This window comes from Strix aluco, chromosome 21, assembly GCF_031877795.1.
Source record: "Strix aluco isolate bStrAlu1 chromosome 21, bStrAlu1.hap1, whole genome shotgun sequence".
Classification (NCBI taxonomy): Eukaryota; Metazoa; Chordata; class Aves; order Strigiformes; family Strigidae; genus Strix; species Strix aluco.
The window spans coordinates 3873139-3888289 of record NC_133951.1 but is presented as its reverse complement, the minus strand read 5'-3'; the positions used below and the strand labels follow the sequence as shown (position 1 = coordinate 3888289).

The window sequence follows — 15151 nt, the reverse complement described above, 5'->3', positions numbered from 1 at the left end:
CGGGCAGCGTCTTCTGAACCTCTGTGTGTGTGTGGTTTTTAGTATTATAACGAGGGTAGTTCACTTCCAGGACACTCAAAAGTTAGTTTTATTGCCACGTTAATTAATTAATTAGTTAATTAAGCTGAGTGGGAGAAGACCAGCGGCCCTTTCCACAAGCAGCGTGTGGCGGAGCACTGCGGGATATTTCGTGACTTGTTCAAGGGGGCCACGTTCACCCCCTGGGTTCCCTTGAGGGTGGAGTACAGCCCAGAGGACGAGTACCTCATGCCGGTCTGCTATGGGAACGTGGTGACGCCGTCAGAGGTGTGTGAGGGGAGCTGGGAGCAGCCTCGAGCCCATGTGTGTTTCTGTCAGATGCTTCTAACAGGCGTTGCTTGTTCTGGGGATTTCTTTTGCAAGGGTATTTCCCCTGTGATGAAGGAAATATGTTTCTTGGACACGACAAGGACAGAGCTTTGCGACAGGGTCGTTGTCTGTCAGCAGGCTGGTGTTTGTTAAAGCCCCCTGGGGGCTCTCCGGGTGGAGCTGGCTTACTGGGTGGTGGTGTGGCTGTGCCCGGTTTCCTGGCCATGCCCGTGACAAGTGCACGTTCTTTGCCTTGGAAATTGTGATCTGGTCTGAATGGAAGCTGTTGTTTGAGCGATTTACATTCCCTTTCTGTTGCTCTGTTAGGCTTCCAGTCCCCCTGCAGTGTCATACGAGGCAGATAAAGGCTCCCTCTGGGCTTTGTTGCTGACAAATCCAGGTGAGTAGCGGGTTCTTTAAAAAAAAAAATCTTTGAGCTGGGTTGTTTCACCCTGCTTTTGGTCAGCTCCTGTTTCTTTTGGCTGCACAAGCTGACGTGAGGTGCTATCTGGAAAGCAGGGACATTTTACGTATGCAGGAGAGACTGTAGCCTCCCCAAATTTCTGGCGGTTGAGAGATGGAACAGTGATGCAACGGGACCTGTGTCCGAGTGTAGAGGGAAGAATTCCCTGACTCCCATCTTTTGTTTACCCCCCAAAGCCCTCTCTCCCTTGGCAGTCTGCCTGGGGGGTAGGTTAGCTGACACTGTTTGCCCTGAGAAACCAAAGCACAGTGACGTGAAGCAGCTGAGCAAGAAGTCCTTTTAGTCTTGGAATTCCATGTGTAGAGTTCTTTGCTCCTCCTTTTAAGCTCAATCCTATAAGGTTGAGTTACTTTTCTGGTAGGAAAGGAGTGCTGGGAGGTCTCGAGCTGCCCCCTCCCTTCAGAGCGGATCCGGGCATGGGGTTGGTGCAAACATCAGGGTGTCCCTGAGTCACCTTTCCCTGTGGTGTGCGTTTGCAGATGGACGTTGAAGAGATGCGGACTCGGAGCACCTGCGCTGGCTGGCGTGAGTACGGCACCTCGCAGCCGCGCGCTGCTTGGCTCAGGGAAGTCCCAGGCGGAGCAGGCAGAAACTCCTCCAGCAGAGCTCGGGAAAAAGGATGCCTGTGAGAACAAACAGCCTGAGAGAGAGAAGGGATGGGGGGAGTGGAGGCCCTCCCAGCCGGGGAACGTCTCAAGCACTCGCGAGTAGCGGAACTGTGGTTGTGGGGTGCAGAGTGTGGAGCTGATGAGGCTGCCTGGGCAGCACAGGGTGGGCTGGAGGAGGGAGCCCTGTGGAGCCGGGACGGTTCTGCTGTGGGGCATCTTGTAAAGTTTCAAGGGCATCCGTCGGGTGAAGGACCTTTGCTTCATTATCCATGAAATGCAAATTAAAGTTGACACCCTGAGTATGCTAATGAAGATTAGCAAGATCGTGCTAATTGCATCCCATGAAGCACCTTACCCCTCCCCATACGTGGGATACGTAGGAACGTGGGTCGGCCTAGGGGAGGGACCCAAGGAAAGTGTGTATAAACTGAGGGGGTGTGACAGAATGGAGAAGTGAAGAAGACGGATGCCTCCCTGATGGGACGGGACCCACGCAGGAACCCAGGCACGTGCAGAGAGCAGGAGCTGTCGTTTAAAATGGAAAGGTGCAGGAGCGGGATGTGGCCCTGGCTGGCCGCTGGCATGTGTCACAGCCCTTGTCGCTGCAGAGGGAGGTGGCGTGTGGCTGCAGCAGCGGTGGGTGCCCCTCTCTGCTGGTTCCCAGGCTGGCAGCTGCCGGGAGCACTGTGCTGCGGTCTCTGTGCCCCGCTCTGCTCGAGGACCCAGCCCTGGCAGAGGGGAGGAGGCCAGGAAGTTCCCTCAAAGGGCGAGAAAGGAGCGAAATCAAATCCCCGATGGTGGGTGTCCCCCTGCAAACCCCTTCCCGGGCACAGACGTTGCTCTGAGCCCCGCCAGCCTCTCGCGTGTGTCTCCCTGCGGCGCCGCTGCAGCGTCTCCTGCCGCGCTCCTCGGCCCGCGGCTGGGGGGGGTCTGTCTCGTGAAGAGCCGCGCGGGCGGGCAGCGCGCGCCGCGCAGCGGGTGCGGAGAGGCGGCGGTTGGGCCGTTGGGCGCCCGGCGGCGGAGAGGTGGGGGCTCCCCGGGGCGGCGGCGGGCGGGACTCGCTCCCTGCGGGGCTCTTTTGCAGCGCCGGAGCCTTGTTCCGAGCGGCCGGGCGAGGCGGAGCAGCGCGGAGCAGCGCGGAGCAGCGCGGAGCAGCGCGGAGGCGGAGAGGGGCCCCGGCAGGAGCAGGAGATCGCGTGGGCCAGAGGTAACGGGGGGTGCCGCGGGCCGGGCCGGCCGCTGAGGAGACCCTTGTGTCCCTGCGGGGAGCGGCGGAGAGCGGGAGGAGCCGGGAAGGCGGCGGGAGAGCAGGGGAAGGCCGGGGCGGCGCGGTGGTGAGTGCGGGGGGTGCTGAGGCGGGCCCGGGCAATGCGGCTGTGCTGCTCCGGCCCCTCTGGGGGGGGCAGGAGGGACCCCGCGGGGGGCGGGAGGGGCTGTGCTCGCCGCTGCCGCTGCAGTTGGGAATGTCTCGGGGTTCCGGCGGTTCAGGGGCCGTTTCCCGAGCGGCGGGGCCGGGAGGGGGGCGGGGGGGCTTCGGTGTTGCTTGTGGGGTGCTCTGGAGAACCGTGCCCCTGGCTCCGGCGGGGTTGGAGCAGGACCCGGCCAGCCCCGCGCCCTTTTCTCATGAGGGAATTTGTGTCTCTCCGTAGGCTACAAAACCCCGGAGAAGTTTCGGCGGTACGTAGCCTGGGGCGCGTTCCCTTCGCTGTCCGTAGGCGCTTTGTTCTGCGGGAACGCGGGGCCGGAGGCGGGGGGCAGCGGGATCAGGTGGGGGTCCTGGCTGCGGCGGTGGTTCCTGGTCCTTGGCTGAGAGCTGCAGTTGGGTGCGTCGTCTCATCCCTGAAGCAGAGACGTTGACCTGCCTCTGCCATCCGAGGGGCTTTGCTTACCGGGGTGCTACAGCCCTTTCCTGCGGGCTTTCCCCAGTCCAGAGCAGAATAGATGTCGTTAGTTCAGTTCTCCGCCTCACCTGACGCCCAGGTGCCTGTTTGGGGGCCTCTTGCAGCCCCTGGTAATTGAAGCGGCGCTTTTGGGGTTGCCCAGGGCCTCTGAGCCACTGTGGGGCGAGAGCTCCCAGAGGAAGGGCTGCTTGTGGCCAGAGACTGAACAGGAAGCCGCTGGCTCCTCGGTAGAGAGATCTCCCTTGTGGCTAGGTGAAGCGCAATCTTTTCTCCGCCCAGTACTGGGTCAGGTCCTGGCAGTTCTCTCTAGGAAGGCCTTACGCTGGTGGTGCTTGAGCCCAAACCTGTATGCTTGGGGGCTTTCAGAAGAGCAAGGCATACTGAAACTGGGAGCTTTTCTGCACCTGCGTGGTGAGCTCCCCTGCCTCAACACCTTTAGTTTGTCTGGTTTCAGAGTCTGTCGATGATCTGCTTAGTGACCTCCTGGGATTCGAGGACGGTAAAAGGAACCTTTTCTGCAGCTGAAAGGGCAGCATCCTTGTGCTCTTAGTCCCCTGCTGGGAGCGGGAGGTGCTGGTGCAACAGCCAGTGATCTCTGAGGGGGAGGAAGCAGCAAGCAGGGTTTCCCAGAGTCAGAGGCCATTGAATAGGCTGGACGTCAGCTTGGGGAGGCCCAGTGAAGTTCGCCTCTGATTAAAAGCCTCTGTGTCCCTTGGGGAGACAGCAAATCCCCCTTTGGGGTGCCCAGGTCAGGAATATGCCCGTGTCCGTCATCCTCACGTCTCCCTGTCTTGTTTCCAGACGAAAGCCCCGTGAATTCTACAAGAACTTCCTGGCTGGCCAAGGGCCGCAGTGGGAGAGCCCGGGGCACCAGCTCGCCGGCCAGCCAGAAGTGAGTGCCTTTCAGACACAGCCTCTGTGCTCCCCAGGTCCTTGTGACCTGCCCCGGGTCCTCGGCTTCTCCCCCTCGCTCCCTGCCCCGACAGCGAGTGCCCGGGAAGGCGAGTTACTGGCGATGCCTTTGGGAACTGGGAGCCCAGAGCCTGCAGCTTTCCAGCGAGAGCTGGGTGCGCCCAGCCCGGTACATCTCCTGTACATCTGCCTTAGGAGAGTTGCTCGCTTAACTGCAGCAGTCCCAGCACTCCCATCTTTTATGCGGGTGCTATGTTCGCCTCCTTTTCTGTCGCACGACGTGGCTGCCGCCGTGTGCCCGTGTGGTCCCCTCCGCCGGCTGCCACCTGGCCTGGCTGTCCCCAACGCTCCCGGGTGCTGTTGCTGACCCCCGGGCTCGTGTCACAGGTCCCGTGTAGCGGAGGATTTCTTCAACAGATTCCCTGCAGAGGGCGTGGAAGCTGCAGAGGTGAGCCCGAATTTTGGGAGAGAGCCTGGGTATCCCGAGGGCTGGGACTGAGCTGGGCCAGGCTTGCCCCTGGTGTCACCCCAGGCAAGTCAGCAGTGGGATATCAGGGGGAACCGCGAGGTCTGGCTGAAGAGGTGACCCCTCTGTGGCGTGGCTGTGGGGGAGCTGGGCCGGGGGAGCGGGTGGCTGGTGGGAGAAGGGCTTGAGGGTGCCCTGGGTGGGCTGGAGCAAAGCCAGGGGGGCACGTCGTGCTGCAGCCCAGCCCTGCTGTGGGCGCTCTTGGGAGGAAGCGTCACAGGAAGGACCCTCACCCAAAGCACCAGCCTGGGTGTTGCTGACGCTTCTCCCTGAGGCAGTAGGATGTCAGCAAAGGAATCAAGGCACGGGGGGTTTCCAGTGAGGGGCACACCAGGAGGAGCTGGGCGTGTATTCTCCCAATCCAAACAATGAGGAAAAGCGGGGGCCGGAGCATGGAAGCGAGGGGTGAGGAGTTTCCAAAGTCTGCTTGTCTCTGATCTCTGCCCTCCTTGGCGTGCAGGGCTCCAGTGCCTCCGGCGGAGAGCCCCAAGGTCTGCTGCAGAGCCTGAAGGTCAGTGCAGAAATACCCTTGGTCTGAGCCCCGCGTGGGCTGCAGCCGTGGCCTCCAGCACCAACCTCCGAAGGGAGAAGCAGCGCTGAGGCAGGAGTAGCACTCGCCCTGCTCCCGTCGCCGTGCTGTTGCTTTCCAGGGTTTGGACGACCTGGAAGCGGATCTGCTGGGAGCGTCGAGACCCGGTTCTGGGCCAGGGAAGACAACTGTGAAAGGTGCTACAGGTTACAGAACTGACGTTTCCTTTCTGGGAATGGAGCCTCAGCTCTTCCCTTGGACCTCATCCAGCCTGTTCTGCACACGGCCAGACGAGAACCGGTGTTCTGGGTCAGGATTTGGGTGGCTGAGGGCGTTGCTGGTCCACCCCAAAGCACAGTTGCACCTCTGGGTGGGATCCAGCTGCACTGTGACCACGTTACAGGCACTCGTCTCTCTTGTTGCTGCAGCAGGGATGCCAATGGGTCTGGTAGTCCCCTCAAATCTCCTTTCACCCTGAAAAATCCCCTCTGGACACGAGTAGCAGCTGGTGGGTTGGGGCAAGGACTAAGGTGCGTTGGTGGAAGAGGGACTTTGGGCGAAGGTGGGGAGCAATTGTCTGAGTGGAAACTTGCAAAGCTGAAGAAGCTGCTCGTGTCCGCCAGAGCTGGAAACGCCAGTGTCAGTGACACCCAGCAATGTCCCAGCAGTGGCCACGGACCAGGCAGTAGCACGTTGCCACTTTGTCACTTGCTGTGAGATTTGGTCACTGAAAAGAGCTATTTAAAAGTGGCTCTGTAAACGGTCCTGAGAGATAAGAGCAGGCAGGGCTGCTCTGATCTCTTGTTGGGAGGAAGGAAAAGGGAAAAAAAAAAAAAAAAAAAAAAAAAAAAGAGACAAGCCCCAAGCCCAGCTCAAACCTCGTACCATGTGTGATCCCACCCACAGAGCTGCTCCAGCAGGAGCTCTCAGAAACCCTGGGCTCGGATCTGAGAAATGAATTTTAAGCACTGTCTTGTCTCAGGTTGGGGTAATAACGTGGGGCTGTGTCCCAGTGATCCAGCGCGCAGTCCCCTCCCACCTCTGGGCTCTCCTGCCGGTTGTAGCCAAGAGGGCACACAGTGCCGTGGGTCCCGCGGAGCTGTCCTGGATCAGCACACCCCCACGAGCTCCTCCCTGTGCTCCTGGTTGCTGCCTTCATTCCCCTTCCTTCCTCCTAGTTGAGGCAAAGCACCTCCTCCAGCTGAGTCGACACGGAGCCAGGTCCAGACTTGTGCCACTGAAGGGGACTCTGAAGCGAATTGCAGACAGAGAGCCCTGTGGCGTGGGCAGGGCTGTGTTGGCTGGGGCTGGTGCTGCCCGGGGGAAGGGGGTGGATGCAGCAAGGAGAAACAGCCGTGAGGGAGGTTTTGAGGTGTCTTTGCTCCCCCTGCAGCCCAAAGGCTGAATCCTGCCACAGCTGAGTGGGACAGAGGCTTTCCCCTGCCAGGCAGGAACTGGTGTTGGGGGAAAGGATCTTGTCTTTCCTCGCCTCCTTGGCTCTCCCACATCGGATGCTTTTTGGTTGCAGCCCGCCAGCAGCCTCCCCAGGAGCACAGCCACAGGCAGCCGCCGTGCCGGACAAGGCAGCAAGCACACACAGCTCCAGGTAAGGCCGCCTTCGCGTTTCAGGCGTGCTCCACGGGAGGGGCGTCACAGTGGGACGGCCAAGCTTTAAACTCCCCGAAATGCCGAGCAGGAGAATGTCTGCGCGCTTCTCCCTGAGCTGCGGCGCTGCTGTGCATCACTCGTGTCTCTGTGCCCACGCAGGCCACCGCTCCCCTGGCTCAGCACCACGGAACAAGCCTCATGTCGTGGTGTGGTGGGGACACGGTGCTGGGGCGCACTGAGCTCCGCAGCGCTGCCTGTGGGGTTTGAGAGGGCTGCCGGGGACTTGCTCTCTCTGAGCAATGGGTGGGCCTAAGTTCGTGCTGCCCCAACACTCGTGCCACTAGCGCTGTGTGCAGGCAGACCCCCTCCTGCCCTCGGCTGAGGCTGAGCATCGCTTCAGAGGCCACTGCAAGTGGCTGAGGGGACCCAGCCTCCTCCCTAGTTGAGGGAGAGGGAGGAGGAGCCGTGCTTTGCCCCCAGACTTACTCTGCAGAGCAGAGTCCCTGCCACTGTGCGTGGGGTGGGGTAGGGGTGCGGGTCTGGACAAGCCTGTCTGAGCCTCCGTCCCCATCCCCAGCTGCCAGAGCGGGGCAGGACCCTTCTCGCTCTGCCGAGGAGACCCAGGCCCTCATCCCTCTGGGAGGGAATGGTTCCCCTTGGCCTGTCTGAATCACAGACTTGTTGACTTTCAGTCCCCGCAGCCTTGTTCCCAGGAGAGCATTCCCAGGAGAGCAGGAGACGCAGCGCCCTGCCCCACTGGCTCAGGTAGGTCTGCTGGGCCTGTGCCCCGAAGAGGTGCAGGATCAGGGTGGTGATCGTGAGCCCTCCCCTGCCAACTCATCGTCACCCAGCTCTGCCCGTGCTCCCTGGGCAGGAGGATGGCTGTGCCCCGCTTTGCAGCCCTGGGAGCCTGTGTTCATGGAGGCAAAGGCTTTGGAGAGCCCTGAGATGCCACCAGTTGTATTTGTCAGGCCAAAGCGTGTGTGCTGTGGCTGCTTTGTAAATCGTGTGCATTGACAAGCCTGCGTTGCCTGAGCAGTGTTGACAGAGTTCCCCAGGCATCTCTGTCTCCTATTAATGAGACATCAGAGGCTGCAGCTGACGAAGGGCTTTCTCTTCAGCTGGTTTTCCCCAGTCCGGTGGTGAAGATGCTCTGAGCTTGTTTCTAGACAAGTGAAGGGGAATCGTAGCCTGTGACAGGGAGGGCAGCTCTTGCTTGGACTTCGAAGCCTCCATTTCTGATGGAGCTGGACCTCCCGGCCCGGCCCTGGTGGCAGGACACACGCTGTCTCCCAGAGGCCTCGCAAGGTCTTCTCCTCGAGTCTGTCCCCAGAGAAGGAAGAGCCCAGCGTGCTTGTGTCTGGGGTAGGGGCTGCCGAGTGTCACCTGGGCAGCAGTGGGGTTGGGCTGGAGATGTGTAGAGGAGGGACTGCAGGAGGCTGGGGCTGGATGGCTGTTCCCGGGCTGGGAGGAGGTGCTCTCCTCAGGGCTTTACCTCCCCGAGAGCGTCCCTGTGTGTGCGCAGGTTAGCACAGCCGGGGCACAGCTGCGGGCGAGGCACGTGCCTGCCTTTGGGGGCTGAGGGTCCCACCGGAAAGCCCCCGATGCTGAAGGGCCTGGGTCTTTTCTCTCTGTCCCTGTGGGCTGAGTCCCCAGACTGGGGACTGGGTGTCACCCGGCGTGAAGGGTGCCAGGAGGGAAGAGCAGGAAGGGTGTCCCAAGGCTGAAGAGGTAACTGCATGCACCAACCAAGGTGACGCTAAGACATTTTTTAACTAAACAGCTGTAAAGAAAGAAACATGGGTGCTAAGAAGGAGAGGAGATAAAGATCTACCCGTGCAACACAGCCACAACCCTGCCTGGCATCCCTCTGTCCTGTGCCCAAGTTAATTTTCGGATGCTCCTTTTCAATCCTGCTCCTGTGTCTGGGCTGCCATCCCTCTCCTTGTCCCGCTCCGGGGGAATCTCCAGGACGCTGCCGGCCAGCTGCCGGCCCTCCGTGACCAGACAGCGTTGGACAGTGACATGGTACGGCCGCGCGCATGCCCGGATCCTGCTCCGGGACGGAGGCGGCTGCGTGCCCGGGGCACCGGTGCACCCAGTCCCTCGGTGTCAGGGCACGGTCCCAGCAGGGCTGGGCAGCGATGCTGGAGGGGGTCAGTGCTCCTGTGGGTGCCATCTCACCCGGCTACGTGGCCGGGGTTGACCCCCTAATCCCTTTTTTCCCCAGAAAAAGCTGAAGGAAAGGCTGAGCCTCTACCCAGCCCCGGAGGAGGTGAGCAACATGGTGCGCTGGGAGGTGCTGGAGGATTGCCTGGTGGGCAGTCTCTGCCTTTGGGGTACTTGAGTTTGGCTCCGTGAGCTGGGGGGTTTGAGGACAGGGCGGGTGGCCCTTGCTGCTGCACTTCCGCCCATAAACCTGCTCCCCTTTGCCTCCTCTTCGCAGGATGGCAGTGAGGGCCAGGCTGCCCCCGCCGAGCCCCCCACTGCAGACATGGACGCCCCGCATGGGGCAAGCTCAGCGCTGGGACTGAAGGGACCAGGGACGCAGCCTGCACCCAGGACCAGCAAAGGGACGAGCAAGGGGACTCCACAGACACAGCCTGGCTCCCCGGGGAGGCAGAGAGCACCAGTGGCCCCTGAGAAGGGGGCAGGTGCTTCGTCAGATAAGACAAAGACGTCTGATGCCCGTGCCACCACCCTGGGGACACAGCCAGGATCCCCTGGCATCAAAACCATTATGCTGGGGAAAGAGTCAGGGGCCCCTGACACCCAGTCCTCCACCCCAGGGGCACAGCCAGGGTACTCTGACACCCAGAGCATTACCCCAGGGGTGCAGCCAAGTACCTCCAGCACCCAGACCACCACCCCAGGGGTGCAGCCAACACCTCCAGGGACCCAAGGAGGAGGAGCAGGGGTTCAGCCAAGCCCCTCCCGCATGGACTCCAGCCTTTCTGGCACTGAGAAAGTCCCAAGGAGGGAGGCAAGGCTTTACCCAGCACACAGCTTGCCTGGGCAGGCCAGCCGGCAGTGAGGACCCTCTCGCTGACAGCCCAGGGGTTAGAGATCCGCCTTGACACTGATCCCAGGGCCACATCCCCTTTGCAAGAGCCGCCCGTGCCCTGGGGATCCTCAGGCTCCAGCAGCGTCTCCGACCGCTGCGCAGAGACGGTGGAGGCTCTCCGCCAGATCGGGCAGCTCAGCCACCTCTGGCCAGCCTGAAGGAGCAGGTGGCCCAGCTGGAAGCCACCAAGTCAGAGCACGCCGAGCTTGAGAAGCCGCGCCTGCTCTTCTCGGAGGGAGGTAGGAGCCCCTGGGGGGGCTGGCAGGGGGGTGTTTGGCATGGGGACACCCTGGGCTGGGGGCTCATTGTGCTCAGAGCCTGGCCTCAAAGGCGAGACCCCCTCACTGACAGCATGTCCCCTCGGACCACATCTAGACAAGGAGAGCATCGCCAGCGTCCTGGCCGACCTCCAGGGCCGGGTGTCCTCGCTGCAGGGCCTGACCAGTGACCTGCAGGGCGAGAATGGGAAGGTGAGCTGGCAGCAGTCCCTGGGGGGGCTGTGGGGATTGCAGGGGGGAGTTGGGCAGGGAGGAGGCAGCTGAAGGGCCCCTGGGCTGGGACAACAGAGGGGGCTGTGCCCTGACTCATCCACCACTGCCTTTCCCAGATCAGGCAGCTGGAAGATGCCCTCGGAAAGCTGGAGGTAGCTGGAGCCAGCTGGAAAGGGGATGTCAGCGAGCAGATCACCCTGCAACTGGCGTAAAAGGACGGGACAGGGTTTCCTACCCTGCAGGAGGAGCCCGGGGGGACAAGGGACACCCCCTGAGCGGCCCTGTGGAGGCTAAGCCTGCCTGTGCCCCTGTCTCACTGAGCAGGTCCACGCTGCAGGAGATGAGGGGTAAGCTGAAGGAGCTGGAAGAGCAGCAGGAGATGACCAAGGCCACGCTGGAGCGGTTGGTGGCCAAGATGGCTGACGAGCTGCAGGAGCAGGTGAGGTCCAGGGGCAGCGCTCCCACCGCCACAGCTCGGTGGGGTGGTCCTGGAGGGGTTTCCAGCCACATCCCCTGGCTGGCTGGGGCCATCGAGCCTCCACAGCACCCGGATTTGTTGACTGCATCCACCTCATCTCAGAGCCGACTCCTTCTCCCCTTCCTGCAGCTGGGCGAGCCGAGGGCGATGGTGGCGAGCAGGAGCAGGCAGAGGTGCAGGCAGCGTGCCCCGTCTGCAGCGGGGACATCAGCAAGCAGGTGGGGCAGCTCCTGCAGCGCTACGAGAAGCTCCAGGAGCTGGTGGACGATTTCATGTCGCGGCAGGCAGTGGGCAAGGTGGTGAGGCAGCTGCCAGGGAGGAGCCACGTAGGGAGATGCCGGCATGGGGGACTTGGGAGGGGGTTGCCAGCACCCCCCAGCTGCTTGTGCTTCCCTGTAATGTGGGGGAGCCCCTCACTGCCTCCCAGATTGGTTCGTACAAGTGAGCAGCATGGAAGGAAATTAAAGCCTGGATGCAAATGTCCTGTTGGCACTGAGAGCCCATGGCCACTGGGCAAGTAACCCGGGCAGCCAGCCCCCCCTTGCACGGCACCACCTTGTCATCTTCCTCCCTGAAGCAGGACGAGGAGCTGCTGAAGCGCATCCAGGCCACCGTCACGCAGGTGCAAGGGGACTACTGGAAGCTCAACTCTGTCACCGGGAACCTCCTGAATGACCGTCACCAGAAGGAGAAAGATATGGAGGTAGGTGGCTGAAACCCCCTTGGGGTCAGAGCATCCTCCAGGCAGACCCCAGGCTGGGGACCACAAGGGATTTGTCTGCACCCCCCCAAACCTTGCAGCCCTGTGGAGGTTCACTGTACCTTTCCTGGAGGTTTGGGTGAGGTGGGGGGAGCAGGGTTGCTCAGCTGGCCAGGAGGCAGCTCCAACCCTGCCGTGGTGTCATGGGATGCTTTTCTGTGTTGGAAGGCTCTGTTCCGGTCCCTGGAGAGGCTGGAGAAGGAGAAGGCGAACAAGGAAGACCTGGTGCTGGGAGTTGATGTCGTGTGGCCTTGGGGGGTCCTGGCACCACCCAAGGGGGTGCTGGGCAGGGTGACAAACACCCCTTGTGCCTTGGGGGCTCAGTGTCAGAACTGGCCTGGGGGAGGGAGGATTTCCAGACTGGCTGTGGCTCCTTCCCCAGGTGCCTCTGTCTTCCCCTGGGTCCCTTCAGCTGGTGTGACCAGCCCCACGGGGGTGATGGGGCGAGTGGGGCCACGTAGCCACTTCTCCCTGTCCTCCTGCCACGAGCTAGCCCTGCCCATCATCCCTCCATCCTTTCCTCACTGCTCTCCTGCCTTTCCCCGCTGCTAGAAAGCAGACAAAACCGCCCTGTTTTGCATGTGTTTGGCATGGGGACACCCTGGGCTGGGGGCTCATTGTGCTCAGCCAGGGCACAGCTGCGGGCGAGGCACGTGCCTGCCTTTGGGGGCTGAGGGTCCCACCAGAAAGCCCCCGATGCTGAAGGGCCTGGGTCTTTTCTCTCTGTCCCTGTAGGCTGAGTCCCCAGACTGGGGACTGGGTGTCACCCGGCGTGAAGGGTGCCAGGAGGGAAGAGCAGGAAGGGTGTCCCAAGGCTGAAGAGGTAACTGCATGCACCAACCAAGGTGACGCTAAGACATTTTTTAACTAAACAGCTGTAAAGAAAGAAACATGGGTGCTAAGAAGGAGAGGAGATAAAGATCTACCCGTGCAACACAGCCACAACCCTGCCTGGCATCCCTCTGTCCTGTGCCCAAGTTAATTTTCGGATGCTCCTTTTCAATCCTGCTCCTGTGTCTGGGCTGCCATCCCTCTCCTTGTCCCGCTCCGGGGGAATCTCCAGGACGCTGCCGGCCAGCTGCCGGCCCTCCGTGACCAGACAGCGTTGGACAGTGACATGGTACGGCCGCGCGCACGCCCGGATCCTGCTCCGGGACGGAGGCGGCTGCGTGCCCGGGGCACCGGTGCACCCAGTCCCTCGGTGTCAGGGCACGGTCCCAGCAGGGCTGGGCAGCGATGCTGGAGGGGGTCAGTGCTCCTGTGGGTGCCATCTCACCCGGCTATGTGGCCAGGGTTGACCCCCTAATCCCTGCTGCAAAACCTATAATTTGAAAGCCAACTCCTTTTTAGACTGGATTCAGGGAAAGATTCTACTTCCCAATGAAGACCAGCTGCATTTCACTCTGCACAACTAACCTCAAAGTAAGGGGCCCCTGCAGTTGATTTATGATGTGTCTTCTTTCGATTTAGGAGATAAATTGTCATTGCTTGAAGGTTGGTAGCTCCTTATACAGACCCTCTCGACTAAACACTGACTTCATCAGCAGGAGAGAGAGAGGATAAAAAGAAAGTGGATCAGGAGGGACTTCTGTATGTGATTTCCACATTCCCTTTGGTGGGTTGAGAGGCTGAATCATACCACAGAAGGTCTAGAGCAAGAGGCAAGCAAGGGCAACCCATGATCCTCAGGACAGACTTGTCCTGGGAGAGGTCCAAGCATGCCAAGCCAACACAGCCAAACTATGTGTGCATGAAGAGTAGCTCTCCTGCACTGGGGCTCAAGACAGTGGCCAAGAGACCCTGGTCACTTCTGTCATGTGTATAGGGAAGCAACTCTTGTTCCCACATACAAAAAAGTAGCATGATAATTAAGAGATTTAATCAGTCAAATAAGTCCTACTTAACAGCCCATTTCAGCCTGCCTGCTATGAAGAGTGAATGGCCCTATGCTCTGCTTGCCACAAAATGGTCAGCACCGGGGCAAGGGTTTCTTTCATGCCCTTCTCCGCAGGCGGCAGTTTCGAAATTCTCCATCAGTTTACAAATGGGTGCTCTGCTCCTGTCAGTAAAAGCAGACAGAAAATATCCTCAGAGACCTAGAAACAGAAAAAAATACAGATATTCTTGGTCTGATAATCCACGCAGGGCCCACCAAAACTTCTTCCTTTTTTTGGTGTTTTTGGGGGTTTTTTTAAGTGAAATATTTTCCAGACTAGATGTAGGTACAGGGTAAGGCAAATTCGACAGAGATAACCACGTGCAGAAGGCTTGCCAGTGGCTCAGTGGCTATAGGCAGTAAGAGGGCCGTTGCATGGGAGAGATCACATGTTGCAGCATCTGCAATAAAGTCCTGCTGCTGGAGGAAGAGGAGCACCTTCCAGGGATGTAGAAAAGGCAGCAACACCAACACCTTTAAGGTATGTGAGATAACCCTGCCTCCCTCCTCAGCATGGATAGAAGACCCATTGGAGCAGCAGGACAAGTTTGTGGCAGAGGAAAGATGTGGAGCAACTAGAGAGTTCAAGGCAAGGCAAGAGAGGAAGGCAAGAAAAACAGATCTGTGAAAGACAACTGTATGAATTGGATTCATTTCATGTAGGGAAGACTGAATGCAAACAGTATGTCTCCAGGTACAACTGCAAAGAGGAACAGACTAGTTGGTTCATGTCCATCATGGACAGGATATAAAGTAGTGGGTTTCAGATGAAAAAAGCTAAGATACAGTCTGGGAGAGCTGAAAACAAATGCAGACAAGCATGTGCCAGGGTGAAGAGCTGAACCATGACATGCTATGATCCTTTCCTGCTGTACTCCAAGCATTTAGTTCCAGTTAGAAAACTCAATACTTTAAGTCTGTAATTGAAAAAAAAAAAAAAAAAAAAAAAAAAAAAGTCTTTAACTCAAAACCGAAATAATTGGCTGAAAATTTTAATCTTAAAAGATGGATGTCTGGAAACTGCAGAAATGTGAGGATTCTACGGTTTCCAAAACTGGATATGGGAAGAAACTCCTCTTTAGCCCACTCTGGGTGACTGTTCTGGTGTCAGAGCATTCATAGATTACATTTTCCACCCCCATTTCTTAAAAACAAAATAGAGCCAATCCCAGGACTGAAAGAATCTCCCAGCATCTCAGAACTTGCAATTAAAATCACTGGAGGTGACAGCACTGGAAATGCTTAAAAATAATCAAGCCGCCTTCAGGTTTTCTAAGATTTGCTTGTTTGTTTTTAATGCCTTCCCCTCGGAGAGGAGGATTTCATTAGAGCTTGAAAACCGCCTCGGGTGGAAGCCACAGCTACAGGCTGCTGCCTGAAAGGACATAGAAAGCTTTATGTTTCCCACTCTTTCCCCCCTCTAGACACAGATGCTTTTTTTCTTTTCTAACTCAGTAACTCATAAAGACTTAAAGCAAAGGTGTTGCAACCTCAGGCTAATCAGGG

At 59.1% G+C, this 15151-nt stretch overlaps 1 protein-coding gene and 1 long non-coding RNA gene across 2 annotated transcripts; both read left to right on the top strand.

The window, feature by feature from the left end:
• Positions 1 to 175: 175 nt before the first annotated feature.
• On the top strand, positions 176 to 1752 carry LOC141933211 (uncharacterized). Its single transcript, XR_012626027.1, has 3 exons — positions 176 to 306; positions 676 to 748; positions 1312 to 1752. It is a non-coding gene; the product is annotated as an uncharacterized LOC141933211 (long non-coding RNA).
• An 8896-nt stretch (positions 1753 to 10648) lies between these two features.
• LOC141932953 (uncharacterized) lies at positions 10649 to 12385 on the top strand. The gene is made up of 4 exons (XM_074847206.1): positions 10649 to 10679; positions 10905 to 11275; positions 11527 to 11652; positions 11878 to 12385. The coding sequence occupies exons 1-4, from the start codon at positions 10649 to 10651 to the stop codon at positions 12259 to 12261; spliced, it is 912 nt and encodes a 303-aa protein (XP_074703307.1). The 3' UTR covers positions 12262 to 12385.
• Positions 12386 to 15151: the final 2766 nt, after the last annotated feature.

Excerpts from the sequence above, each read along its gene's own strand:
- LOC141932953 (XM_074847206.1), top strand. The coding sequence starts at position 10,649 with ATGTCAGCGAGCAGATCACCCTGCAACTGGC. Across the intron at positions 10,680-10,904 it reads CAGATCACCCTGCAACTGGC|GAGCAGGTGAGGTCCAGGGG; the intron begins GTAAAAGGACGG and ends GACGAGCTGCAG. Across the intron at positions 11,276-11,526 it reads AGCTGCCAGGGAGGAGCCAC|CAGGACGAGGAGCTGCTGAA; the intron begins GTAGGGAGATGC and ends TCCTCCCTGAAG.